General features: G+C 44.4%; 1 protein-coding gene across 7 annotated transcripts in view; it reads left to right on the top strand.

Annotated features, from left to right (window-relative positions):
• The first annotated feature begins 889 nt into the window (after positions 1-889).
• The window catches only part of DIP2A (disco interacting protein 2 homolog A), an 83896-nt gene continuing 57565 nt past the window's right edge, over positions 890-27220 (top strand). For 6 of the 7 annotated variants that reach the window (XM_070407021.1, XM_070407018.1, XM_070407016.1 and 3 more), the window contains exons 1-5: positions 890-1035; positions 10817-10888; positions 17179-17298; positions 24964-25083; positions 26481-26690. In XM_070407021.1, the coding sequence (XP_070263122.1) occupies positions 945-1035; positions 10817-10888; positions 17179-17298; positions 24964-25083; positions 26481-26690 (613 nt within the window). In that variant the 5' untranslated portion in view covers positions 890-944. The remainder of the gene's footprint in view (positions 1036-10816; positions 10889-17178; positions 17299-24963; positions 25084-26480; positions 26691-27220) is intronic. The other variant, XM_070407020.1, reaches the window with a different exon arrangement.

Raw genomic sequence — 27220 nt, 5'->3', positions numbered from 1 at the left:
AGGACCAGCTTCTTGGGGATCCTGTGGGCCTTTCTACTCAGGGTCTGGAGGAAAACAATGAGAAGTTGGGGACGAGATCTGTGGTAGATATGTATGGGTCAACTGTCCTCGCACTTCCCAAAGTCATCTCATGATCTGAATGGCTGCCCTAGCTCCTCTGTGGTCAGTATTATACCTTCAAAGGCTGCTACACCAAACCCTGAGGAAAACGCCTGGCCCACACCTCCGCGATTACCCGCGCAGCAACGCCACGCCAGGACGGTCATTGTGCCCAGGGTGTCCCAGCAGGCTGCCGGGAACCAGAGGAGCTCCGGCAGTGCGGCACACTGTGGTAGGCAGGCTCCCCTGGCCCCAGGACCAGGTGTGGGGGCCACTGCAGCCTCGCCCTTCGGGGATTCCCGCGCCAAGAGCCTCAATTGAGAATTCAGATCAGAAGGAGACCCGGACCCCGCGCAGAGCCTACCGGGAGTAACGCTCTCCCGCTTCTCCCAATAGGAGCTCGGAGCGACCTCGCCGCGTCCTCGGGGCCAATGGGAGAGAGCCATCGGTGTTGCTGGGCGGGCCCGGGACTCCCAGCCCCGCCCGCGACCCGATGCGCACGCGCGCTCCCCTCCCGCCCTTCCCGTCGCGCACGCGCACTCGTCGTAGGTCCCTCTGAGCTGTCGGGGGCGCGCGGGGCGGCGGCGGCGCTAGAGGTGCTGCCCGCGATCGTGCCCGTGCCCGTGCCCGTGCCCGCGCCCGCGGCGGTGCGGAGCCGCTCGGGCCGCGCCCCTGCCCTGCTGTCCGCGTTGCCCTCCGGGCCGATGCGGGTCGCTGGGCTGAGGGGAGCGACGTAGCCTCCGTCCGCGCCGCCGCTCGGACCCCGGCCCGACCCTGATCCCGGACCCGCCCGGGCTTGAGCCGGCCTGGCAGTCGCGGGGCGCGTCCGGAGCAGGCGAGGGGCCATGGCCGACCGCGGGTGCCCGCTGCAGCCGCTGCCGCTGCCCGCTGAGGTGCGGGAGAGCCTGGCCGAACTGGAGTTGGAGCTGTCGGAAGGTGAGCGGCCCTGCCGTGGGGCTCCGCCCGGCTCTCACCTCCGACCCGGGACCCCCGCCATGCTTCTCACACCCGGACACCCTGCCCCTCACCCCCCGACCCGGGACCCCCCGCCATGCTTCTCACACCCGGACACCCTGCCCGGACCTGGGACCCCCCGCCATGCTTCTCACACCGGACACCCTGCCCCTCACCCCCGACCCGGGACCCCCGCCATGCTTCTCACACCCGGACACCCTGCCCCGCCCCTCACCCCGGACCTGGGACCCCCGCCATGCTTCTCACACCCGGACACCCTGCCCGGACCTGGGACCCCCGCCATGCTTCTCACACCGGACACCCTGCCCCGCCCCTCACCCCCCCGACCCGGGACCCCCGCCATGCTTCTCACACCCGGACACCCTGCCCGGACCTGGGACCCCCGCCATGCTTCTCACACCGGACACCCTGCCCCTCACCCCCGACCCGGGACCCCCGCCATGCTTCTCACACCCGGACACCCTGCCCCGCCCCTCACCCCGGACCTGGGACCCCCGCCATGCTTCTCACACCCGGACACCCTGCCCGGACCTGGGACCCCCGCCATGCTTCTCACACCGGACACCCTGCCCCGACCTGGGACCCCCGCCATGCTTCTCACACCCGGACACCCTGCCCCGCCCCTCACCCCCCCCGACCCGGGACCCCCGCCATGCTTCTCACACCCGGACACCCTGCCCCTCACCCCCCGACCCGGGACCCCCGCCATGCTTCTCACACCCGGACACCCTGCCCCGCCCCTCACCCCGGACCTGGGACCCCCGCCATGCTTCTCACACCCGGACACCCTGCCCCGCCCCTCACCCCGGACCTGGGACCCCCGCCATGCTTCTCACACCCGGACACCCTGCCCCGCCCCTCACCCCCCCGACCCGGGACCCCCGCCATGCTTCTCACACCCGGACACCCTGCCCCTCACCCCCCCGACCCGGGACCCCCGCCATGCTTCTCACACCGGACACCCCGCCCCGCCCCTCACCCGGGACCCCCGCCTCGCCCGGCCGTCACCCGGGGAGCTTGCCTGGTCCCTCACACCGGGATCTTTGGGTCCCGGGCCCCTCCGGTTTCTCGCACCTTTGGGGGCCTGGCGGGTTGCCGGGGTGGCTGTTTGACCTCTGGCGCGGGAATCCGGACAGGAGCGACTGCTCTGCAGGCGGTGGTGGTCCCGCCCGAGGCCGCAGGGCTGGGCTTCACGCGCGAGCGTGGCTGTACCCAGGCAGCTGCCGCCGGCCGGGAGCCCATTTCCGCGTGCGTGCCTCAGTTTCCTCCCCTGGAAAGCGGGTTAGAACGGCATTTCCCTCTACGGAGGCACTTATAACGAGGTTGTTGCCCCGTTAATAGAATTTTCAGAAATTAAAAAAAGTTCCATAGTGCTTTTTTGCTTGTTAAAAAGACTGGAGTGATTCCGTTTCAGTGGCGGCGGGTAGCATTGGCCATCTAGGTTATTGCTCCCCAAACCTGTGTCCTGATGTCCTGTTTGATGTCGTTGCTTGAAGAAGAGCACCTCATGTCTGACTTTGTTTCTGAAACTTAAGTGCATTTTCAGCTTTTAGAATCCGTCAAAGTTCATAGCCTTAATATTCTTACTTTAGGTTTCGGGGTGATATGTTTCGTGGTGGTTGGGGTAGTGAATTCTTACTACCATCTAATAAATACGCACTGGCTTGTACTAACTCATTCAGTCCTGCCAACCTTAGGGAGGGAGGTGCTATTGTTATCTTTGTTTCATAGATAATACAACACCTACCTACTGGCAATTGTTTTGAATTCAACATGCAAATTTCTAAAAGTTCTGTGATATGGGACACATTTTTATTTTATTTTATTGGAAGTGCAGTAAGAAATGGGTAGATTTGAGAATTCTTGGTGATGAGATGCTTTTGGGAAGTCTGAAAAACTCCAGTTAGAAATGGTTCTGACAGGAACGATTTGTCTTGAATTTGTTATAGCTTTTCTTTTTTTGGTTAATCCTCATCTGAGGATATTTTTCTATTGATTTTTTAGCAAGAGTGGAAGAGAGAGGGAAAGTCAGAGAGAAACATCATTGTGAGAGAAACACACCAATCGGTTGCCTCCTGCACCAGGGCCTGGGCCGGGGAGGAGCCTGCAAGCAAGCAAGGTATGTGCCCCGGACAGGAATCGAACCCGGGATCCTTCAGTCCGGAGGGCGATGCTCTATCCACTGAGCAAAACAGGCTAGAGCTTGTTACAGCTTTTCATCAGGGAAAATCATGGCAGTGCAGTTTAGATTTTATGCATTTGAAATATGTTTTTGCAGATTGCTCCTAATTTTTGTGCCCATGTATTCGTTATTCTCTAAATTTGTGTGTGTGTGTGTGTGTGTGTGTGTGTGTGTGTTTGTATATTTGAGTACTTTCTAGGAGTTGATGGTTAGGTAAGATTAGATCCTTTCCTCAAAGCACTTCATAATATGTGTGACAGAACACACACAAAGTACTTAAGTGAAAGAAATGCCTCTTGTCTAATGAATCTATACTTTTGTCATTTTAGACATACGTGGATGATTTATACATACGTGTATATATAAGTGGAAAGGAACCTGGAAATGTAGCTCAAGCTGAGAAAGGGGGTGAACGAGGTGTTAAAGGGAAGGGACAGCCCAGTGAAGCTGCAGCCAAGGCGAGAGGAGCCCTGGCTCTGTCCCAGCTCTTCACTGGCCTGCCACCTTTCTTTTGGCCCAAATAGGTCAGTGATTACTTGGATACAGTCATGCTTGGCCTTGCTCCCAGGTGCTTCCACACCTTTGATGCTGGCTTCTTTAGTTTGTGTTGTGATTGTTGTTGACATGGGGCCTCTCTATTGTACTTAAAGATGCTTTGCGATAGGGACTGTGACTTAGGGAGATTTTTGGCATTTTCACACAGTGTCTGGTAAGTGTCCCTGAATCTCCACTGAATTATAACATCTCTTATTTTGGATTTGATCATCTGTAAAAGGAGGTGAACACCTGCCATATTGATGTCCTATAGTTCTTACAAAGATTTAGTCAGATAGTTTATGTGGAAGTTCTTTGAAACTGGTAAGGTTTTATTTATATAATTCAAGGAAGGTGTTAGTAATGAAGCACAGTCCTAAAGCAACGAAAGTTAGTTTCATTGTCATTATTTTAATATTTTGATCACATAAAAGTAAAAAGTGTGATTCACTTTGTCCTGTGCCATCTCCTTCTCCCAATTTTTTTTGGGGGGAGATAAACTTCTAATTCAGAATAAAGTAATGTCAAATAAGATAACTTCACAGTACTCACATTTGTTTGAATGAGATATTGCTTAAAAGTTAGAGTCGAGCCAGGCCTGCATGGCTCAGTGGTTGAGTGTCGACCTATGAACCAGGAGGTCATGGTTCCATTCCTGGTCAAGGCATATGCCTGGGTTGTGGACTCAATCCCCAGTGTCGGGTGTGCAGGAGGCAGCTGATTCATGATTCTCATCATTGATGTTTCTATCTTTCTCTCCCTCTCCCTTCATCTCTGAAATCAATAATAATATACTTTTTGTGTGTGTGTGGTGGGGCTATCCTAGGCATTCTAGAATATTTACCAGCATTCTTTTTTAAAATATATTTTATTGATTTTTTACAGAGAGGAAGGGAGAAGGATAGAGAGTTAGAAACATCGATCAGCTGTCTCCTGCACACCCCCTACTGGGGATGTGCCTGCAACCAAGGTACATGCCCTTGACCGGAATGGTACCTGGGACCCTTGAGTCCGCAGGTCGATGCTCTATCCACTGAGCCAAACTGGTTAGGGCAATAATATACTTTTTTAAAAAGTTACAGTTGACACTGCTTGGCAGATTGGAGAGAATAGGAAACTTAACAGACAAAATGCTGCCTACATGGAAGCTGATGATTGATTGGTACCTGAACAATCTGGAAAATCCTGCACTACTTCCCCTCAACCTGTACATCAACAGTGACTAGTTGAAAGTATGTTCCTGCCTTTATTATAACTCATATGTGGCCTTGTTCTTCAACATCCTCACTGGATTCTTGTCATCACCATTGTCATTGGGGAAGGTTCTGGTCTTAGAATGCACTGATTTCTACCCATAGGGCAGGTTTGCTGACTTTTGTTATGGATTCTGAAGAAAAAAAAGCAAAGCTGTGGTCTTGCTCCCTAACTTTCCTTCTTAACTTAGGAGTCTACCTCAAATTAAGATGAGGATGAAGGGTGAAGCTGCACAGAACCCCATTCTTCCCCAGACCCTACCCCTCCTGCCATGAACACACTCAGAAGAATTCACGTATGTGGCTCTTTGAAGCATATTAGGATGTCCTTGGATGAAAATGAGGTTATTAGAAGTATAACCTGACTTTTTAGGGAAAAAAACAAGAATTCCCAAATAATGGGCTGTACTATCAAATTACCTTAGATATACCACAACTAATTTTGGTACTGTGCAGTGTCTTGGGGCTATTGCTTCAAAACTGTTTTTAAAATGTGGACAATGGTGCAAAATTTGTTTTTTGGTTTAGTGGCCTGCTGTGGTTTAGAGAGGAAATTCCTACACAATAGGCTACATTTGTCCCACTCCTGTTTCTTTATTCTGGTTAATAGATCTGTTCCCTAGCTTTAACTTTAGTTTTTTTGTTTTCCTGCATTCTGATAATACTGGAGCCCCAGACTGTATAGTGTCAAAGGAAAAGGGGGAAAGCTCTGTGTGTGGGTGTAGAGGAAAGGATTCTTTCACGAAGCTTTTACTCCTATTGAAATGTCTTTAATTTCTAAAATTTGTGATATAATTCTTAGTTTTCCAAATGACAGACTGACATTGCCTTCACATCAATAAACTTTTGCTGTGCTTCCTAAATATTTTGTGGTAAATTAAAGTTCTTGAGTCTAAACTCTATTCATCTATGTCAAAGCCCAGCCCAAGTGCCTTCTTATTTTGAGCCTTTCCTGATCATCATCTCTCATGTAGTTACTTTCTTGAAATTTCTCACCGAACTTGCTCCCTCTTTTGGAGTTCTTGCCTTTTTTTTTGTATTTGTTATTTATATAATATATTCATTTATTCAGTAATGATTACAAACCTGCTGGGTGTTAGGTAATGGTTTGGCTGTCAAAGGTCTGGTTTAGCTCTGCTTCTCCATTGATCATAAGGCTTTGCAAAATGTTGTATTAAAAAAGTATTGCAGATACACATTGCAGAGAAACGAAACATTTCTAAGGAAAAATAGGGTACAGTGAGTCTCCCTCTTACCCCTGGCCTCTATGCAGAGGCAGTGGCCTCCAGTATTTATTTCTTGTGTTTCTTTCCAGACATAATCTGCCAGTGGTTCACAAACTGTGGTTCACAAACCTCTAGGGGTCTCTGAGATCCTTTCTGGGGCCTGTGAGAGAAAACTATTTTCAAAAATAATTCTAAGATGTCATTTCTGTTTTCCCTGTGTTTATATTGATGGTGCAAAAGCAAAGATTGGTAAAACTGCTTGTACCTTAGCACAAATTGTGATATTATAATGATAAATACGTGTTATTATATATCTGTCCAAACTTATAGAATGTATAACACCAAGAGTGAACCGTATGGACTGGATAATCATGATGTGTCAATGTAGTTTATCAATTATAACAAATGTACTATTCTAGTGGGGAATGTTGATAATGGGGGAGACTATGCATATTTGGGGGTAAGGGATATATATGGGAACTCTCTGTACCTTGCCCTCAATTTTGCTGTGAACCTTAAACCTCTCTTAAAAAAATAAAGTTTTAATTTAAAAAAGTAAAACACATGCCCTGACTGGTTTGGCTCGATGGATAGAGTGTCAGCCTGTGGACTGAAGGATCCCAGGTTCGATTCCGGTCGGGGGGCATGTACCTTGGTTGCTGGCGCTTCCCCAGTGGGGGGTGTGCAGGAGGCAGCTGGTCGATGTTTCTCTCTCATTGATGTTTCTGACTCTCTATCCATCTCCCTTCCTCTCTGTAAAAATCAATAAAATATATATTTTTTAAAAAAGTAAAACACAAGAAAAAAACACCAACCTTCTGGAAAATCTGTAAGCCCAGATGATATCACTGACAAATTTTATCAAACGTATAAAAAAGGAATAAAGCCAGTTTTATATAGTCTCTCCTATATATTCAACTTTTAAACTTTTTTTTTATTATTATGTGGTAAAGACAGTGAAAATCAGCTTTTTAAAAAAATATATATTGTATTGATTTTTTACAGAGAGGAAGGGAGAGGGATAGAGAGTTAGAAACATTGATGAGAGAGAAACATCGATCAGCTGCCTCCTGCACACTCCTGACTGGGGATGTGCCCACAACCAAGGTACATGCCCTTGACCGGAATCAAACCCGGGACCCTTGAGTCCGCAAGCCGACGCTCTATCCACTGAGCCAAACCGGTTAGGGCTCAACTTTTAATTTAGAATAATTTTAGTCTCACAGTTGCAAAAATAGTACATAGAATTTATTTAGTTTTTTTTTGCAATACCATCTTATATAACCATAGTACATTATCCAACCATCTTCCATTTTTATTAATTACAAAGGATTATATGCTTATTGTGCTAAAAATTTTAAAGAGTTTAAAAGTATTTGAAATAAGTGAAATCTGCCGAAACCGGTTTGGCTCAGTGGATAGAGCGTCGGCCTGCGGACTGAGGGGTCCCAGGTTCGATTCCGGTCAAGGGCATGTGCCTGGGTTGCGGGCACTTCCCCAGTAGGAGATGTGCAGGAGGCAGCTGATCGGTGTTTCTCTCTCATCGATGTTTCTAACTCTCTATCTCTCTCCCTTCCTCTCTGTAAAAAAATCAATAAAATATATTTAAAAAAAAAAAAAAAAAAAGAAATAAGTGAAATCTGTCTCACACCTACCCAAAGCCAGATAAATAAATCACTCTTTGGGGTAACCAGTATTAGTGATTTGTTGGGCATCTCTCCAGAATATTTTCTGCATACACATAGATATACACACCTACATGTGTGTAAATATAGTTTTGTTTATTTTTACCAGTTAGATCATTTTGTATATGCATTGTTTTTCAACTTCCTGTTTTTCTCAGTGGGATATCATTAATCCATGTGATACCCACATCCCTGCCCCTCAAATAATGGTATTTTTTTGTTATTGTTACTCTTCACACATTTTTCCATTGATTTTTATAGAGAGTGGAAGGGAGAGAGAAGGAGAGGGAGAGGGAGAGAGAGAGAGAGAGAGAGATCAATGTGAGAGAGACACATTGATTGGTTGCCTCCTACACAAACCAATACCTACTGGGCGGGGAACGAACCAGAGACCCTTTGGTGCGCAGGCCCACACTCTACCACTGAGTCACACTGGCCAGGGCAATAACGGTATTTAAAAAAAAATCTATTCTTTATTGATTTCAGAGAGGCAGGGAGAGTGAGAGTGAGATATAGAAACATCAATGATGAGAATCATTGATCGGCTGTCTCCTGCATGCCCCCTACTGGGGATTGAGCCCGTAACCCGGGCATATGCTGGACAATAATGGTATTTTTTACAGGCCAACAGTATTCTGTAGCAATTAGGTATGCCAGCATCTTTATTTCTTTCTTCCTTCTTCCCTTCCCTCCCCTCCCCTCTTCTCCCCTCCCCTCCCCTTCCCTTTCCCCCTCCTCCTTCTCCTCCTCCTCTTCCTTCCTCCTCCCTCCTCCTCCCTCCTCCTCCCTCCTCCTCCCTCCTCCTCTCTCCTCCTCCCTCCTCCTCTCTCCTCATTCTTCTCCTTCTTCCTCTTCCCCTTCTTCTTCTTCAAAGGTTTTCTCCCATTATTTGCTATTACATATACTAGTAGTGTTCACTGCCTGCCCTTGTTTCTGTGACCTTGAGGAGTTCTTGAGCTTTCAAGAGTAGGTTTTGGAAATTATGTTGATGGGTTTGGGGCTTTTGGTGATATTTACAGTTCTCCTTTGGTATTTGTGGGGTACTGGTTCCCTTGATATACCAAAGTCCGCAGATGCTCAAGTCCCTTTTATAAAATGGTGCAGTGTTTGTATATAACCTACACACATTCTCCCATATACTTGCAGTCATCTCTAGATTACTTATAATACCTAATAACATGTAAATGCTGTGTAAATACTTTTTATACTGTATTATTTCGGGAATAATGACAAGGTAAAAAAGTATACATAGTTAATATAGATGCAACCATCATAGACCTAACTACATAGTGCACAGTAGCAACCACATAACTTTTTTGAATATTTTCGATTAGCTGTTGGTTGAATCTGCGGATGTGGAACCCATGGATATGGAGGATTTGGGATTTTGTATTTGGGATTTTACATTTGTAATTCCGAGTGAGCTTGGTTTGTGACAGTGGAGGTCAACCTGAGGCCACACATTGTATCCCTACTTAGAGCAGTGATTTTCAACCTTTTTCATCTCATGGCACACATACATTACTTATTAAAATCCTGCAGCACACCAAAAAATACATTTTTTGCCAATCTGACAAAAGAAAGATATAAAGTAATAAAAAATTGTTTTTGAAGTGAGGAAGGGAGAGGGAGAGAGAAACATAGAGATGTGAAAGCAAAACGGAATCAGTTGCCTTCCGAATGCTCCCTACCAGGGATTGAGCCAGCAACCTGAGCATATGCCCTGACTTGGGAATCTAACTGGCAACCTTTCGCTGTGCAGGATGACGCCCAACTAACTGAGCCACACAGGCTAGGGAAAAAGGAGTAATTTTGATTCGTTCATACTGGATGGCTATTGTTGTGTTAGCTATTGTCATTTTTTAAAATTTGACAATCTAAGGGAAAAGAGGTCAGTGCCCTTATGAGTCAGGTATTGCATTTAAAAACAACTATTGCGCATACTAGTTGAAAATCGCCGACCTAGGGGACTAATAAAAATAGCTGTTATCACTCAGACCACCAGAGAAGCTAGTTGTGAGGGTGGGCCCTGGTGTTTTTTCAGAGTCCCCCAGGTGCCTGGGAGCTATGGATGTTGGGTCAGGATTACCGCAGTTCTGTGGTGTATTAGGGAACTTGGCTCTGCTGTTTGCCAGGAAACTTGGATTCAGGTCCCTTTTCTAATAGCTTATTACAGTCATGCACTGCTTAACAACGGGGACCCATTCTGATAAATGTTTCATGTGATTTTGTCCTTATGAGATCATCACAGAGTGTGCTTACACATGCCTAGATGGTATACCCTACCACACCTAGGCTGTGTGGTACCGCTTATTGCTCCTAGGCTACAAGCCTGTACAGCCTGTTCTATACGAAACAGCATGAGATTAAATCAGACACAAGAGAAATGATGCAATTAAGAGATGGTAAATATGAGATGTATGAGACTGCTTATTGGCTACTGTTTTACAGTAAACTTTTTCTTTGTAAGTAGAAAACAGAACAGCTTCATTATCCCCCAAAATTCTCTAGTCCTCCTTTGTAGTCAGCCCTTCCTTCACTCCCATCCCCTGGCAATCCCACTGTCTGTTCTCTGTCTTATAGTTTTATCTTTTCCAGAATGTCATGTAAGTGGTATTTTGAGCCTGTCTTCTTTCACTTAGCAATATGCATGTAAGATCTATCTAAATTATTCTGTGTATGAATAGTTTGTTCCTTTTTATTGCTAAATAGTATTTCATTGTGTGGGTGTGTCATGGTTTGTTTATCCAGTCACCAGTTGAAGGACATTAGTGTTTCCAGTTTTTCCATTATGAATTAATCTTTAATTACAACATTTTGGAACTTTAGAAGAAATGTAATTCTTTTTCATCATTGTTTTAGGTGACATCACTCAGAAAGGATATGAAAAGAAAAGGGCAAAGCTGCTTGCACGTTACATACCACTTATTCAAGGTAAGCTCAATACACTCAAGTGTTTATATCAATTATATTGTCTCATAAAAGTTGATTTTAGAACTTAATATTGGTATGTTTCTTATTTTTCCTGTGTTTCCTATTAAATAGGACTGGGCGAATAATGTGTCTAATATTAAATAATAAAATCCAAAGGCATAGATTATAACTTACAGCTCTGGTTTGATATAGATCTCATTCCAAAGTAAGATTTATTTTATTTTCATGAATACATAGCACGATTATTTTTATGATTATAGTAAGGAACATTTTCTTACTTAGGTTTGAAACAAATATTGTAAAGATGTCAGTTCTTCCCACCTGAGATTGACCTGTAGAGTCAGCACATTCATCAATTCAGATTTTTGTGTGTGTATGTAGTTTAACAAGCTAATTCTAAAATTTATATACAGATTTAAAGGGCCAAGAGATTCAAAATATGCTTAAAAGAGAAGAATGAGGTGGGAAGATTTACCCTACCAGGGTATGAAGAATGAATGTAAGCATTCATTCATCAGTAAGAGAGCATGACTTGGTACAAAAGTGGACAGCTGGATGAACAGAGCAGAACATGGAGCCCAGGCACAGATTTGCATGTGGCGGACCAGGTTTATGGTAAAGGCAGCATTGCAGGTCATGATGCTGGCTCAGTTTCTTAGCATGTGTGAGACACACAACATTGGATACAAAAATCAGTTCCAGTTTATGACAGGTCTAAACGTGAAAGGCAAATACTATAGCACTTCTAGGAGATCATAGAGGAAATTGTCACCATCTCGAGATTGGAAGGATTTCTTTTTTATTTTTTTATTTTTATTTTATATTTTATTGATTTCTTTACAGAGAGGTAGGGAGAGGGATAGAGAGTTAGAAACATCGATCAGCTGCCTCCTGCACACCCCCTACTGGGGATGTGCCCGCAACCAAGGTACATGCCCTTGACCGGAATCGAACCTGGGACCCTACAGTCCGCAGGCCGACGCTCTATCCACTGAGCCAAACCGGTTAGGGCTGGAAGGATTTCTTAAGCCACTAAAACTACCAAAAAGCTGCAACCATAAAGTAAAATATTAGTAAATTGGACTCTGTTAAAATTAAGAATTTTATTTTATCAAAAGTTACCATGAAGAGATTATAGAAAGCCACTGAATGGAAGAAGAGAAGTGTGACACAAATAACTAAAAGCAGCATTGTCCGAAAGAACTTTCTGGGATAATGGAAGTGTTCTGAGACTATAGTGTCCACTGTACTGAATACTAGCCACATAGAACTCTGAGAAGTGTGAAATATGGCTAGTAGTGGGAGACTGAATTTTTAATTTAATTTTAATTAATTTAAAAGTAACCAGAAAGTTATCCAACATAATTTAAATAGAAGGAGCCCAGTAGAAAAATGGGCTGAAGACTTGAGTAAGCATTTTGTAAGGGAACCCTAATGGTCAGCGAGTAAACGAAAGAGGCTCAACCTCAGGAATAATCAGAAATGCCGATTAAAGCCTAACCTACATCCGATTGTTGGAGAGGTTTCAGATGGTGGGAGTATGGACAGCTGGTGTTACCTGGTAAAGTTGAAGAAGTCATTGGTAATCAGCAATTCTCCTTCAGGTACACAAGTGCCCTCGAGAAACTTTGAATGTTTGCACTTGTGTTTGCCTGTGCACAAGAGTGTATGTTGTATCCTTCAACTGCCAATAACTCCAATACTAACCAACAGAATTCATATAGGGGAAAGCTGAAGACCTACATATATCAGCAAGGATGAAGCCCATAAACATATTGGGGAGTGGGGGTTAAAAGAAACAACTGCAAAGGAAAATAGGCAGTAGAAGTTAAAAACATGCCAAACTGCACTAGTTTGGAACCTTTAAGTAGTTGGTAAAGAAAGACAAGGAATAAAAAAAAAATAATAAATAAATAAATAAATAAATAAATAAAAAAAGAAAGACAAGGAAGTAGTTTTCATTGAAGTCAGCATGCTGCTTCATTGTGGAGTGAGACTGCAGGGTTTCCTGAGGCACTTGAGTGTTTATTTCTTTTTGTCTTTTGTTTTAAATCTTTATTTCAGGCTTCTTGACTAAATTTTCTTTCTTTCTTTATTGATTAAGATATTACATATGTGTCCTTATCCCCCCATAGTCCCCCCACCTCCACCCTTAACCAATACGGTTGTTATATTGATTGTTTTCTTATAATAATTCTTAAATTGAAAACATGCTTTATGACAGCTATATCAGTATGATATATTTTACAGTCAGCAACAAAAAGAATAGTGAGGAGTCTCTTTATATTTTGACACTCATTCCTCCAAAATAAAACCAAAACAACCTCTCAGTAAAATTGGAATTTAAGGAAATGATGGAAACATTTGACAGCCCATTTGCAAACATCGACAGCTGCCTTCACACTGGGTGATCACATACTGCAGCGTTTCCATCCCATGCAGGGTGAGACAGGAATGCTCGCTGTGCCCATTCTTAGGCCACTTTGTTTAGTGGCCACTGCCAGTGTGGTGCAATGGGAAACAAAACAGGATAAACATCTTCAGTTATAGATGGTGTTATTTTATACCTTGAAAACTCAGGTGACTGCTTATTAACTATTAAAATTAGTAAGAGATTTGGATTTGATATAAGGCAGATATGCAAGAATCTATAGCTTTTCTCTGCAGGATTTCTGCTAATAAAAAAAACACACATTTATAATGGCAATGAACTTTAATTGCTTATTAATACATTTATCAAGGAAGCCACAGAACCTATATTGGGGTAATAAAATTTATTTGAAAGAAATAACCAAGACACTAAAATAGAAGAAACATCAATGTCCTAAATGGAAAAATGTAATATTATACAACAGGCAGTTTCCAAATTAATGTGTGAACATAATGTAGGCCAGTCTGAATACCAGGAGCTGATTCCACCCTGCCCCACCCCGCCCCTCAGGCCCCTTAAAGCTTTATTGGAGACAAAAATCATACACCTATGGATGAGGACAGTGGGGGTGGTGGCGGTTAGGGCATGGATTGGGGTGGGAAACCGGGTGAAGGGGAACTATGGGGGGAAAAAAGAGGAACATCTGTAATAATTTGAACAATAAAGATTAAAAAAACAAACAAACTTTTTTTTTTAAAATATTTTAATAATTTTTATTTCTTAAAATATTACAAAGAGTATTACATATGTCTCCTTTTTTCCGCCCCTTGACATTCCCCCTGCCCCTACCCCCCCGCCCCCCCCCCCCCCGCCCCATGTCTTGTGTCCATTGGTTAATCTTATATGCATGCATATAAGTCCTTCAGTTGGTCTCTTAATCCCCCCCCACCAACCCTCCCCAGGCTTCCCACTGTAGTTTAACATTCTGTTCAATGTTGCTCTGCTTCTGTATCTACCCGTGTTCATCAGTCCATACTGGTCCCCTTTATTTGTCCCAACCTCACTGGAGTAGTCTCAACCTCACCAGGGCCGTCTGAGCCTCACCAGGGCCGTTTCAACCTCACCGGGGCCGTCCCTACCTCACGGGGGCCGTTTCAACCTCACCGGGGCCGTCCCGACCTCACCAGGGCCAAAACAAACAAACTTGATTGGAAATAATAACCCATTTGAAAGAGGAAAGTTCCGAGAGTAGCCAATACATTTCTGAAAAAGAATACAGAGAGAAAGAACTGGCCCTCAAGATGCTAAACCTGACTGTGTACACTTGGTTCTTACAAAAGAAGGGTGTTGATGCAGGGGGTACAAGAAAATCAGTGAAACAGAAAGGTGTCTAGCAATGACTCAGGAGCATTCAAAGTGTGGAGGCAACAGAGCTGGGATCCTCTTCTTCTCCATTTTTAGTGAACATAGACTTCAGAAGGACTACCACTCTAAATATGTTTGTAATTATGAGATACTATAAAATTCAGGAGAACATTTCAATAACCTTTGAGTGGAGGTTACAATATAGGAGACCTACATGTTGGGAAGGAAAAGAAAAACTGGTATAATTGGTTCCCTAGAAATGAAAATATTTCAAAATGACTGAGCTCCCTACCACCAGCTCAGTGCAGGGCAGTGTCCCCAGTAGACCAGGGCTTCCTACAGTTCTTTTGAGGGGCTTATTAGCTGGGTGAAATGAATAGAAATTCAGATCAGAGGAAATAAGCATTATGTTCAACTTCAGCAGTAGATAGGGAAATGAAAATTAAAGTGAACAATTTTTCTATCGGCTTGGCACAATTCTAAAACTTTTTATAGCATCCATTGCTAACAAGGATGTGGGGAAATGATACTTTCATACGTTGCTTGTGAGAGTGCGAATTGCTGTAATCTTATTGGAAAGTTACCTCTTGATATCGTTAAAATAAAAAATATACCTACTCTGTTATCCATTAATTTCTCAATGGGTTTTGTATCTTTGTTGAATAAATGAATCTATTTGAAAGAATCAGAGTGCCCATAATTTGGAATGTAAGTCTATGGATGTCCATTTGCATGTACATCAGTTTCCAACACACCTGTTTATAATCCACAGCACATAAAGTTCTGTGCATTCTCAACTCCAATATGAACGTAAAGTAATTTTATTCAACCACAAGAAACAAAGCCAGTAGCAATACTGGTTAGTATTGCTATGGATGCACATGTATACGTATGTGTGTGTACATGGCTGGTCAAATTCTGAAGAGCTGAACATTGATTTCCAGAGGGGTTCCCATTCTCTAGCACTAATAACTGACACCCCAAAATGTAAGACTTGAAACCAACAGTGACAGCCTCTTTCTGCTCACATCTGCAGTTTGGCTGGGCTGGAGGGCAGCTGCATCCTATCCACAGAGCCAGAGTCTATATATTGGGGGGCTCCCCAGTCACAGCTGTGGTATCAGTGCTGGGAGAGTCAAGGGACCAAGCACAGGGCTTCTGTGCTGCCTCTATCCCCTTCTGTCCCCCTCTGTTCTCTCGTGTCCTCTTCTGTGTTGTCACTGAGAGGACACGTTGACACAGGTAGCGGCTGTGTCGCTTTTCATGACTGGCCTCGGAAGTCATAAAACATCACTCCTGCTACAATGTGTCTGTTGGGCAGTCACTGACTACCAGGGTACAAGGCAGGGATAGGCTGCCTCTTTTCCAGGAGCAATAAGGACTGGAGGCGCCAGTAGGACTGAAATCCTGCTGGCTATTTTTATGAGACATTTTGAACGAAAGGCTAAATTAAGCCGATTATTTTGATGATGCACAATTGAAGTCTTTTCTTTGTGCTCTTCTCAAATGTCAGCAAATGAGGACTCAGACAACACCAGGGGTTTTTGTTTTTTATTTTTATTTTTTATTTTTTTAATTTTTTTATTTTTTTAAAAATATATTTTATTGATTTTTTACAGAGAGGAAGGGAGAGAGATAGAGAGTTAGAAACATCGATGAGAGAGAAACATCGATCAGCTGCCTCCTGCACATCTCCTACTGGGGATGTGCCTGCAACCCAGGTACATGCCCTTGACCGGAATCGAACCTGGGACCTTTCAGTCCGCAAGCCGACGCTCTATCCACTGAGCCAAACCGGTTTTGGCGCCAGGGGTTTTGTTTAATGACCTTTCACACTTGTACCCCATTCCTTTACTCATCACATGGTTTCCTGAGGACCAGTGTAGTCAGGGACGGTGGACATGAGAGCTGTGGGCCTGGCTATGAGTGTAGAGAGCCATCAGCAAGTTGGGTGTGGAGACTTTGAGCAGGTGTCATGGGCTGAGGCAGTTGGGCCTGAGTCTGAGCACTGTGGTCTGCTGTTATCATTGTCATCTGTGCCTCTCTCTTCTCTTTCTCCACCAATCCACTTATTTTCTGCCTGTGTCAAAGGATGACTGGTGACACTCTCATGATTATTTAGTGGGCTGTTTCTCACTGAGTGTACTGATACCATGGACAGTATCAGGAAAACTGACTCAGGTCATTTCAGATTCAGGAAATGTTTATGGTGCAGAAATACCCTTTCAAAGGACGTTCTCTAGAGAGTCTGCCTGAGCAGCTGCATGTGTGGTGTTTACGGGGCTCAGGATTGGGCTGGGTGGTGGTCATCTTTCTTGCGAATGGGGGTTGACGACACAAGCCTGGGCTGGCTGCTGTGAGGAAAGAGCTGGAAGTGGGCATTCATGGTTTCCCCTTGATCTCCTGACTTGGTCTTTGGGGTGCGAGGGCCAGCACAGGGTGCATGTGCTCAAATAATTGTTTTTGGTATAGTGTGTGCTGTTTAAAATGGGCTTTTCCACAATTGGAAAAGCAAATAGTTGACACAAGACATACCTATAAAATTGTGTTTCAGGAGTGGATGCATCCCTTCAAGCAGAGCCTAGGATCCCTGGGCCCTCACAAACCATGGCTGCAGCACCTAAGCAGCAGAAGCCACGGCCCACCAACTCACGGGATGAGCGTTTCCGGTCAGGTAGGGACCAGAGGCAGCAGACCTCTACTCTCTACTCTAAATCTTTGGGTTATTTCTTTCTTTCTTTTCTTTTTTTAAAAATAAATCTTTATTGTTCAGATTATTACAGTTGTTCCTCTTTTCCCCCCAATAGCTCCCCTCCACCTGGTTCCCACCCCACCCCCTGCCCTTAGCCCCCCCACTATCCTCGTCCATAGGTGTACGATTTTTGTCCAGTCTCTTCCCACACCCCCCACACCCCTTTCCCCCTGAGAATTGTCAGTCCACTCCCTTTCTATGCCCCTGATTCTATTATATTCACCACTTTACTCTGTTCATCAGATTTTTTATTCACTTGATTTTTAGATTCACTTGTTGATAGATATGTATTTGTTGTTCATAATTTTTATCTTTACCTTTTTCTTCTTCCTCTTCTTAACCTTTCAGTATTTCATATAATACTGGTTTGGCGGTGATGAACTCCTTTAGCTTTTTCTTATCTGTGAAGCTCTTTATCTGACCTTCAATTCTGAATGATAGCTTTGCTGGATAAAGTAATCTTGGTTGTAGGTTCTTGGTATTCATCGCTTTGAATATTTCTTGCCACTCCCTTCTGGCCTGCATAGTTTCTGTTGAGAAATCAGCTGACAGTCGTATGGGTACTCCCTTGTAGGTAACTAACTGTTTTTCTCTTGCTGCTTTTAGGATACTCTCTTTGTCTTTTGCCCTTGGCATTTTAATTATGATATGTCTTGGTGTGGTCCTCTTTGGATTCCTTTTGTTTGGGGTTCTCTGTGCTTCCTGGACTTGTAAGTCTATTTCTTTCACCAGGTAGGGGAAGTTTTCTGTCATTATTTCTTCAAATAGGTTTTCAATATCTTGCTCTCTCTCTTCTTCTGGCACCCCTATAATTCAGATGTTGGTACGCTTGAAGTTGTCCCAGAGGCTCCTTGCGCTATCTTCATATTTTTGTATTCTTTTTTCTTTTTGCTTTTCCGGTTGGGTATTTTTTGCTTCTTCGTATTTCAAATCTTTGACTTGATTCTTGGGATCTTCTAGTCTGCTGTTGGATCTCTGTATATTATTCTTTATTTCAGTCAGTGTATGCTTAATTTCTAATTGGTCCTTTTTCTATCCTTGAGGGTCTCACTAAATTTCTCAGAGGTTTCTAGAAGATTCTTGAGTAACCTTATAACCGTGGTTTTGAACTCTATATCCAGTAGTTTGCTTTCCTCCATTTCTGTCATTTGTGACCTGTTTCTTTGTCTCTGCATTTTGGCTGCTTTCCTGTGTTGATAGAGTGGCTTTGTGTGCTAGGTGTCTTACAAGGCCCAGTGGCTCAGCCTCCCCAGTTACCTGAGGTGGACACTTTTGGTGCACCCCTTTGTGAGCTTTGTGCACAGTCTTGTTGTAGTTAAGCCTTGATTGTTGTAGGTATCACTGGGAGGAATTGACCTCCAGGCCAATTGTCTGTGAGAATCGGCTGTGTCTGCAGTGGGAGAACTTCTGTGCTGGAGACACCCTTCTGGGGCAAGACTTGCTTCAGTGGGGCTTTGGCGCTCACTGAGTCTGCCCAGGTTTTTAGGTGGAGAAAGGCCAGGCCATTCATATGCAAAAGCCTCTGTGCACAGCTTGGGTGGGGTTGTAAATTGGGTGGGGCGGGATCTCAGGGAATCACCAGGGCGGAGCAAACCGCAATGGCTGCCAGTCTGCTCTGCCTTGGAGAGGTCCCGGGGTCCATGCCCCGCAGCCCCGTGCAGAACAATGACCGCTGCAAGCACCTCTGCGAGAAAGCTGCCCTCACGTTCTGGCCCAATGCCAGACAGTCCAGTTTCTCTCTGTATGAGTCTGGGTCCCCAAATTCTCACCCGTAACTGGAGGTCAGAGCAGTCGGGAGCTTGTATCTCCCTCCTGATTGAAAAAGACAACAGCATACCCAGCTGCCAGCCCCTTTTGCTCGCTCCTTCGTACCTCCACACTTCCACACCTCTGCACCTCCTACCGGACTCAATGCACTTTTCTCTTTCCTTCTAGTTGTAGAATTTCTACTCAGCCAGCCTTCCCATGGTTCTGGATGATATTCGTTTTGTCTTTTAGTTGTAGTTTTAATGTGGTTGTGTGCAGCAGCAAATTCAGGTGTTTACCTATGCCACCATCTTGGTTGTCTCGGTTATTTCTTTCTTACTAAAAATGTCTGCTGAAGAAATTATTTTCACTTGAATGATAGACCTATGACATATGAAAAGATGCTCAACAGCACTAGTCATCAGAGAAATACAAATTAAAATTACAACGAGATATCACCTCACACCTGTCAGAATGCCTATCATCAATAAATCCACAAACTGCAAGTGTTGGCAAGGATATGGAGAAAATGGCACTGTTGTGCACTGTTGGTGGAAATGCAAAAAAATTAAAAATAGAACTACCTTATGATCCAGTGATTCTACTTCTGGGTATGTATCTGAAGAAACCCAAAACACTAATTCAGCAGAATATATGCATCCCTGTGTTTATTGCAGTGTTATTTACAATAGCCAAGTTATGGAAGCAACCCCCAAGTGCCCATCAGTAAATGAGTGGATAAAGAAGTGGTATATATTATTACTCAGCCATAAAAAAAATGAAATCTTGTCTTTTGCAACAGCATGGATGGACGTAGAGGGTATTATGCTAAGTGAAATAAGTCAGTCAGGGAAAGACAAATACCATGTGATTTCACTTATATGTGGAATCTAAAGAACAGACAAAATCAAAACATACTCATGGACACAGAGAGCAGACTGATAGTTGCCGGGGGATGGAGGTATTGGGGGACTGGGTGTAAAAGATGAAGGGATTAAGAAGTACAAAGTGGTAGAATCCAAATAGTCATAGGGATGTAAAGTACAGCACAGGGATTATAGTAACTATGGCACTATGTATGGTATCATACAGGTACTGGAAAATTCCATGGGAACACTTTGTAATGTTTATAATTGTCTAGCTGTACCCCTGAAACTATTACAAAATAATATTGCATGTAAATTATATGAAAAATAAAATTAAAAAAAATTTTAAATGGCCATTTTGTTTTAAGAATATCTAGAAAGATCATTAACATTTTAAATGTTATATCAATAGGATGTTTGATGAAGGAATTTGAGAAATTTTTAATCAGATAATTTCTTACCAATTTAATATAAAAAAACTTTGTTCTTTTCTTATAATCTACACTAATAAAAGAGAAAAATGGTAATTGGCGTACGACCGCTACCCTTCCCATTGGCTAATCAGCATATCCTTATGCAAATTAACTGTCAGCCAAGATGGCGGCCGGCAGCCAGGCAACTGGAAGCGAACATGAGGCTTGCTTGCTCCAGTGACTGCAGACTCCAATGTTCCCCGCCTGCCTTGCAGGCCTCTGAGCTGGCAGTTTGAAACTTTGTAAAAAATATAGCCCGGCTGGGATCTCAGAGCTGAAGTTATACATTGTTTCGATTATAGAACGGCAATCAAACCAGCAGCGGAAGCCTCAGAGCTAGAGCCAGAGCTAAAGCTGGCCCAGAAGAAAAAAAAAAAAAGAAAAAAGGAGTGTTTGGGAGCTTCAGTCAAAACCGCCATCCTGAAAGCAGCCCTCAGCCCCTCACCCAGACTGGCCAGGCACCCCAGTGGGGACCCCCACCCTGAAGGGTGTGTGACCAGCTGCAAACAGCCATCATCCCCTCATCCAGGCTGGCCAGGCACCCCAGTGGGGACCCCCACCCTGATCCAGGACACCCTTCAGGGCAAACCAGCCGGCCCCCAGGCCTCTATCCTATATAGTAAAAGGGTAATATGCCTCCCAGCACCTGGATCAGCAGAGCCGAGAGGTCTCCTGGCACCAGATCAGCATGACAGGGTGCAGCGCCCAACCCCCTGATCGCCCCTGCTCTGTGTGTGACAGGGGGTGGTGCCCCAACTCCCCCCCCCCCCCCCATGGGCCCTGCTCTGTCTGTGACAGGGTAGAGCCATAACCTCCCCATCGGCCCTGCCCTGAGTGTGACAGTGGTGGCGCCCCAACCCCCTGATCCGCCCTGCTCTGTGTGTGACAGGGGGCGGTGCCCTAACTCCCCTATCGGCCCTACTCTGTGCGTGACGGGGGAGCTCCCCAACCCCTTGATGGGCGCTGCTCTGTGCGTGACGGGGGAGGGGGGGGGGTGGCAGTGCCCCAACCCCCTGATTGGCCCTGCTCTGTGCGTCACAGGGGGTGGCGCCGCAAGCTCCACATCGACCCTGCCTTGAGTGTGATAGGGGGCGGTGCTCCAACCCCCCAATCAGCCCTACCCTGAGCGTGACTGAGGGTGGCATCGCAACCTCCCAATCCGCCCTGCTCTGTGCATGACAGGGGGCGGCGCCCCAATTCCCCAATCGGCCCTGCTCTGAGCCTGATCAGGGGCTGCACCTAGGGATTGGGCCTGCCCTCTGCCACCTGGGAGCAGGCCTAAGCCAGCAGGTCGTTATCTCCCGAGGGGTCCCAGACTGCGAGAGGACACAGGCCGGGCTGAGGGACCCCCCCCCCCCCCCCCGAGTGCACAAATTTTTGTGCACCGGGCCTCTAGTCCTATATAATAAAAGCCTAACATGCAATTGACCGAACAGCAGCACAACCAGCAGAACGACTGGTCACTATGTTGCGCACTGACCACCAGGGGGCAGATGCTCAATGCAGGAACTGCCCCCAGCCCGCAGACCCCAGGCCGGCCAAGGCGGGTGCCAGTGGGGTCCCCCCAGTCGCCCTGCCAGTCGCCCCACAGATCGGCCCTGATCGCCGGCCAGGCCTAGGGACCCTACCCGTGCACAAATTTCATGCACCAGACCTCTAGTATATATATATTACATGTAGTATAAAGTTATTACACCTAGTGTAAAGACAATAATAAAAATCACCTGAAGTCTCTGAATCCCAAGACAACCACTCTCAGGATTTCACTGAATACCATCTTCAGCCCTGGAGTCAAATATATGCACATGCATGTACGTAGTCCATGAATGGGATCACATAAAGGGTCTCGTTGCCCTTCCTGTCTTCCTTATTTCCCTACCCCCATTCTCCCCACTATCCAGTTCCATGTAACTGTTAATGTTAATAAACTGTTTTCTGCCCTTGTGAACTTTATTCTAGTTCTGATTCTTTATTTACTTGAATATAAGACCTTTATCATAAATATGGTTGGCCAATATTTTCTTCTAAGCTTTGTCTTATCTTTGCATTCTCTTAAAGTGGCTTTTGAAGAGCAAAAGTTTTTAATTTTAATGAAGTTTAACTTATTAATTCTTTTAAGTGGATAGTGCTTTTGTTTTTATATCTAAGACATCTTTGCCTAATCCAGGGTCATAAAGATTCTCACCTGTTTTCTCCTAGAAGTTTTATCGGTTTAATGTTTTACCTTTAGGCCTATAATCTATATTTTAGTTAATATTCATATGAGTTCAAGGTATGGATCAAAGCTTATTTTTTGCATGGAACATATAGTGTTTGTTCTTTGTCTAAGAGCAGTCACACATGCCCGGGTGGCTCTCTTTCTGGACTCTGTTCTGTTTATGGATGTATTGGTCCATCTTTATGGAAAACCAATTTCTTAATGATTATAACTTAATAATAATTGTTGAAGTCAGTAGTGTTAGTTCTCCAAGTTTGTTCCTGTTTTTGATCCCATGTATGTAATGTGTCTTTCTTCCTCTGGAACTTTTAGTATTTTTTTATTTATCACTGATTTTGAGTGATTTGATTATGATGTGTCTTGGTGTAGTTTTCTTTATGTTTATTGTGCTTTGTTGAGTTTCTTGGATCTGTTGGTTTATACCTCTGTTGTGTTGATATTGTCTAGATTTTTAGTTCTGGGTTATTTTACCTGTTTTTGTTTGTTTCTAAGATACTAATCAAGTTTAAAGTGTGTGCTCACAGTCTTCTGTATCTATTGTATGGGCTCCTGGATTTGCAAGTACCTTCTCTCCCTCAAGCACCTTCTTCTACAAGAGTAATGTCCCTCTATTTTTTGATCCTTCATGCTGGGGTCCAATCCTAGCGGGTCCAGGGGTCCCCAAAGGTGTGGACGGAGTCGGCGAAGAAGGAATGACACCAAGACAGCCTTCAGTTGATCAGCAGCCTAGTCAGGACCTCTAGCCAGGATCTCCAGCCAAAGTTCTGGTCGGAGTTCTGGTTAGGAACTGATCAGGATCTGATGTTTATTGTCTTGTTACATCCATATTTATACCAGCCGATTTTAATCCTGTCAATTTCTATTACAAAGGTTAGGGTGTTTCTTATCTCCATTCCAGGGAGTAAAGATTATGTAGCTTAACTACCCGCCTGGCACTTAATTAAGGGGTTGTATCCCCTCCCTAACCTCAGGGAAAGATCCCCACCTGGGGAAACAACCTTTCTTGGAGAGGTGACCTTGGTTAAAACACATGGCGCTAAAGAGAGCAAACATATTAAGAACAATATGCTATATATGCCAGGTCCCTTGAAACATATGCTGTGCAGATGTTTCTTTCCTGCAGCGACTGTGTCAAGCAGCAAGGATGGACCGGCTCCCAGCACCTTCAAGATGGTTTACTCTTTCTCTGGAAGCTTTTAGAATTGTCTTATTGCCTTTGATGTTTGTAAATTTTATTTTAGTATGTCTAGGTGTGAAATTTTCATCTTTTTTGATTAGCACGTTATCAGCCATTTCATTGTAAGGTTTTAAAAGTTTTTTTCTACTTTTTATTTTTTTTTAATCCTCACCCAAGGATATTTTTTCCATTGACTTTTTAGAGTGAAGGGGAAAGAAAGGAGGGGAGAGAGAAGAAAGAGAAACTTTGATGTGAGAGAGAGACATCCATTGGTTGCCTCCTGCACGTGTCCCAACAGGGGCCAGGGACAAACCTGAGAGAGAGACATCAATTGGTTGCCTCCTGTGCGTGTCCCAACAGGGGCCAGGGACAAACCTGTAACCAAGGTACATGCTCTTGGTTGGTAATTGAACCTGAGATCTTTCGGTCCAAGGGCCGATGCTCTAACTGTTAAGCAAAACTGGCCAGGGCTTAAATATTTTAAAAACACCTTGTTGGAGAAAAAAATGTAAATGTACGAAAGTGGTCTCATGTACTTCTTTTTTAATTATTATTATTTTTTAATCCTCATCCAAGAATATTTTTCCATTGATTTTTAGAGAGAGTGGAAGAGAGAGGGAAAGACAGAAACACATCGATTGGTTGCCTCCTGCACAAACTCTGACCACGGCCGGGAAGGAGCCTGCAACCGAAGTATGTGCCCTGATGGAACCCAGGACCCTTTGGTCCGTAGGCCTATGCTCTGTCCACTGAGACAAACTGGATAGGGCTGTCGTGCACTTCTTTTTGTCCTTAGTATGTTTCTCTAGAGGAGCAGGTTAAATCGTTTAGAGTAGTTTATGCTGACTACTGGAGACATATTTAAGTTCATTTGTTTGATCTTATTTTCAATTTGGGGGATTTCTTTTTTATTTAGTTTTCATTTATAAGTGTGAAAAATATTCATATGGTTCTGAAGTCAAATCTGCAAACAAAGGACTATTTAAAGAAACCTAGGACAACATGTGGGACCCACGAGTAGGTACACTCAATGAAAACCATGAGACATAATTTTGCTACTTCATAACCAATATTATAAAACGTGTTTTTACTGTTTTTTCTATGTAGATGTTCATACTGAAGCTGTGCAAGCAGCTTTGGCCAAATACAAAGAGAGGAAAATGCCTCTGCCTTCGAAAAGACGGTCTATTCTTGTGCATTCATCTGTGGAAACCTGCACCCCACCAGGTACTGATAAATCTGGGTCGGGAATGGCCCACAGGTTTTTCTCATGCTTAGTGTCATAACTTCATTTCCCAATGAGTTGGTATATCCTTCTGACCTGTAGTATAGAGCTGGAAAAATGAAGATTAAAAGTGTTTGTATATGTGCAGTATTTTTTACTTGAAAATTTGTGGTGTACACAGTATGGCTCTTACCCAAATGGATAATTGCTTTCTACAAGATATTTTGTGTAGATTTTAGTTGTGTGTGTTTTTTTAACTAAGATGCTCTTTATGTTCTTTAAGGAAGAGATGAACCTAAAATGAGTACTCAGTGAAATGCAAGGGTTTCCTGGATTAAAATTTTTAAAATTATTCACTCATTTATTGTGTTGTTACCAGGCCATAAATGGGAGAGTAGAAGGCTATCTAGAGGGTTTTTAAATTTTACTTTGTTGTTATTATGATTAGAAATGAAACCTTTAAGTGGAGTTTCTCTTCATCAGTGATTTTTTTTAAGCTTCCTATTAGACTATCCCACGGTGTTGGTTTAATGACTTCAGATCCATGTACTTCTGCTGCCTATTTTGTTACATAAGTTTTGAAACTGGTGACTAAAAGCCAAACACCAGATTTACAAGATAATTTAGTGGTTCTGGTAATGTTTACTTGATAAAAAAGAAAAAGTTTTTACTGTTGAAAAAAATCTTAGAAATGGCTGTCAAATTATTCTTTCTACTAAGTATAATTGTAGATACTACCCAGTTTTTGAAGAACTTTAAAATCATTGTGAAACCTATAATAAAATGCAGTCATGCAGACTTGATAGACCCTTATTCCCAGTTAATTTTATTGACTGAAGCAGTTATTTTGGGGAAGGAATTCTTTCCAGAGCTCATTCCTACCGTGCAAGCACGTCAAACTCCTGGCTGGTAGGCCGCATGCCTTGTTTATTTAACATGCTTGCGATGCAGGTGAATAGGGTAAGGCCTGGAGGTGTGGTTCAGCCTCCACAGCCCCTCACCTTAAGAGGTGAGCTCACCCTTCCCTGTGGGGTGCCCAGCCATGTGAAGGTGGTGTGAGGCTTGGAGTCTCCTTTGATATTTGGGACCCCACCAAGGAATGTGCTGAAGCCATTTAGGAATTGGGCCTGTCTTCACTCCCAGTGTATTGTGTCCTGAAACTAACTCCTCTGGGAGAGGCTGAGGTCATGAAGCCAGCTTTCCCAGATAGGGTCCTGTGGATTTTACAGTTAGTTGATGCAGGCCCTTCTAGATTGAGGTGACCTTTGAGATGACCCCTTGGTCACGTGTGGGAACAGCTGTGCAGTGCAGGCTGGGAGGCCTGAGTGCTAGTGTGGGAACCTGCCCTCCTTGGTGACCCATACCTACATCATGCCTGTCGTCGTTATTTTAACCACAGACACGTCGTCTGCCTCAGAAGATGAGGGCTCTTTACGGCGACCCGGGCGACTTACCTCCACTCCGCTCCAGAGCCATTCCAGCGTCGAGCCCTGGCTCGACCGGGTCATTCAGGGCTCCTCCACCTCATCCTCCGCATCTTCCACCTCATCTCACCCGGGAGGGAGACCTGCCGCCGCACTCGCAGGCCTTGTGGCCCACGCCCACATAGGTTAGTAACAGCTGCTATGGCCCCTCTAGGACAGGGGTACCTCTACACTCATCAAGACCCAACTTCTCCTTTTCCTCTGGAAAATGGCTTTTGGTAACAAAAATGGTTCTTGATGCTTCTGTGGTTTAGTGATCCCAGATACTGTGACCTGTGGGCCTTCTGAGAGAAGTGCATGGTGTTTCTTGATGTGTGCCTCCTCCTACTCTGGAGGGTGGGCTGGCACACATGGCAGGTGCAGAGTGGACAGTCAGTTAGATGTGACTGTGGTTGCCCCTGATGGTCACCCTTGGCCTGCAACCTAGACATTGTCACCGCTTTTGCTCTTTACTTGTGTGCATAGCTGGGGTGGTCCAGATTAAACAAACCCTGTGCTTAGGAGGTCCAGGTTAACCTGAATAGGGATGTCAGTCAAAGCTAAGTCATAAAGATCCATAGAACTTTTCCAAATCATACAGTCTTTTTATTTTATTTTTTATAAATATATATTTTTTTATTGTTTAAGATATTACATATGTGTCCTTATCCCCCTA

This window comes from Myotis yumanensis, unplaced genomic scaffold (assembly GCF_028538775.1).
Source record: "Myotis yumanensis isolate MYYU_CA2020_CCGP unplaced genomic scaffold, mMyoYum1.0.hap1 SCAF_2, whole genome shotgun sequence".
Taxonomy (NCBI): Eukaryota; Metazoa; Chordata; class Mammalia; order Chiroptera; family Vespertilionidae; genus Myotis; species Myotis yumanensis.
Note: the sequence above shows the minus strand (reverse complement) of the source record. Positions and strands in the feature narration are given on the sequence as shown.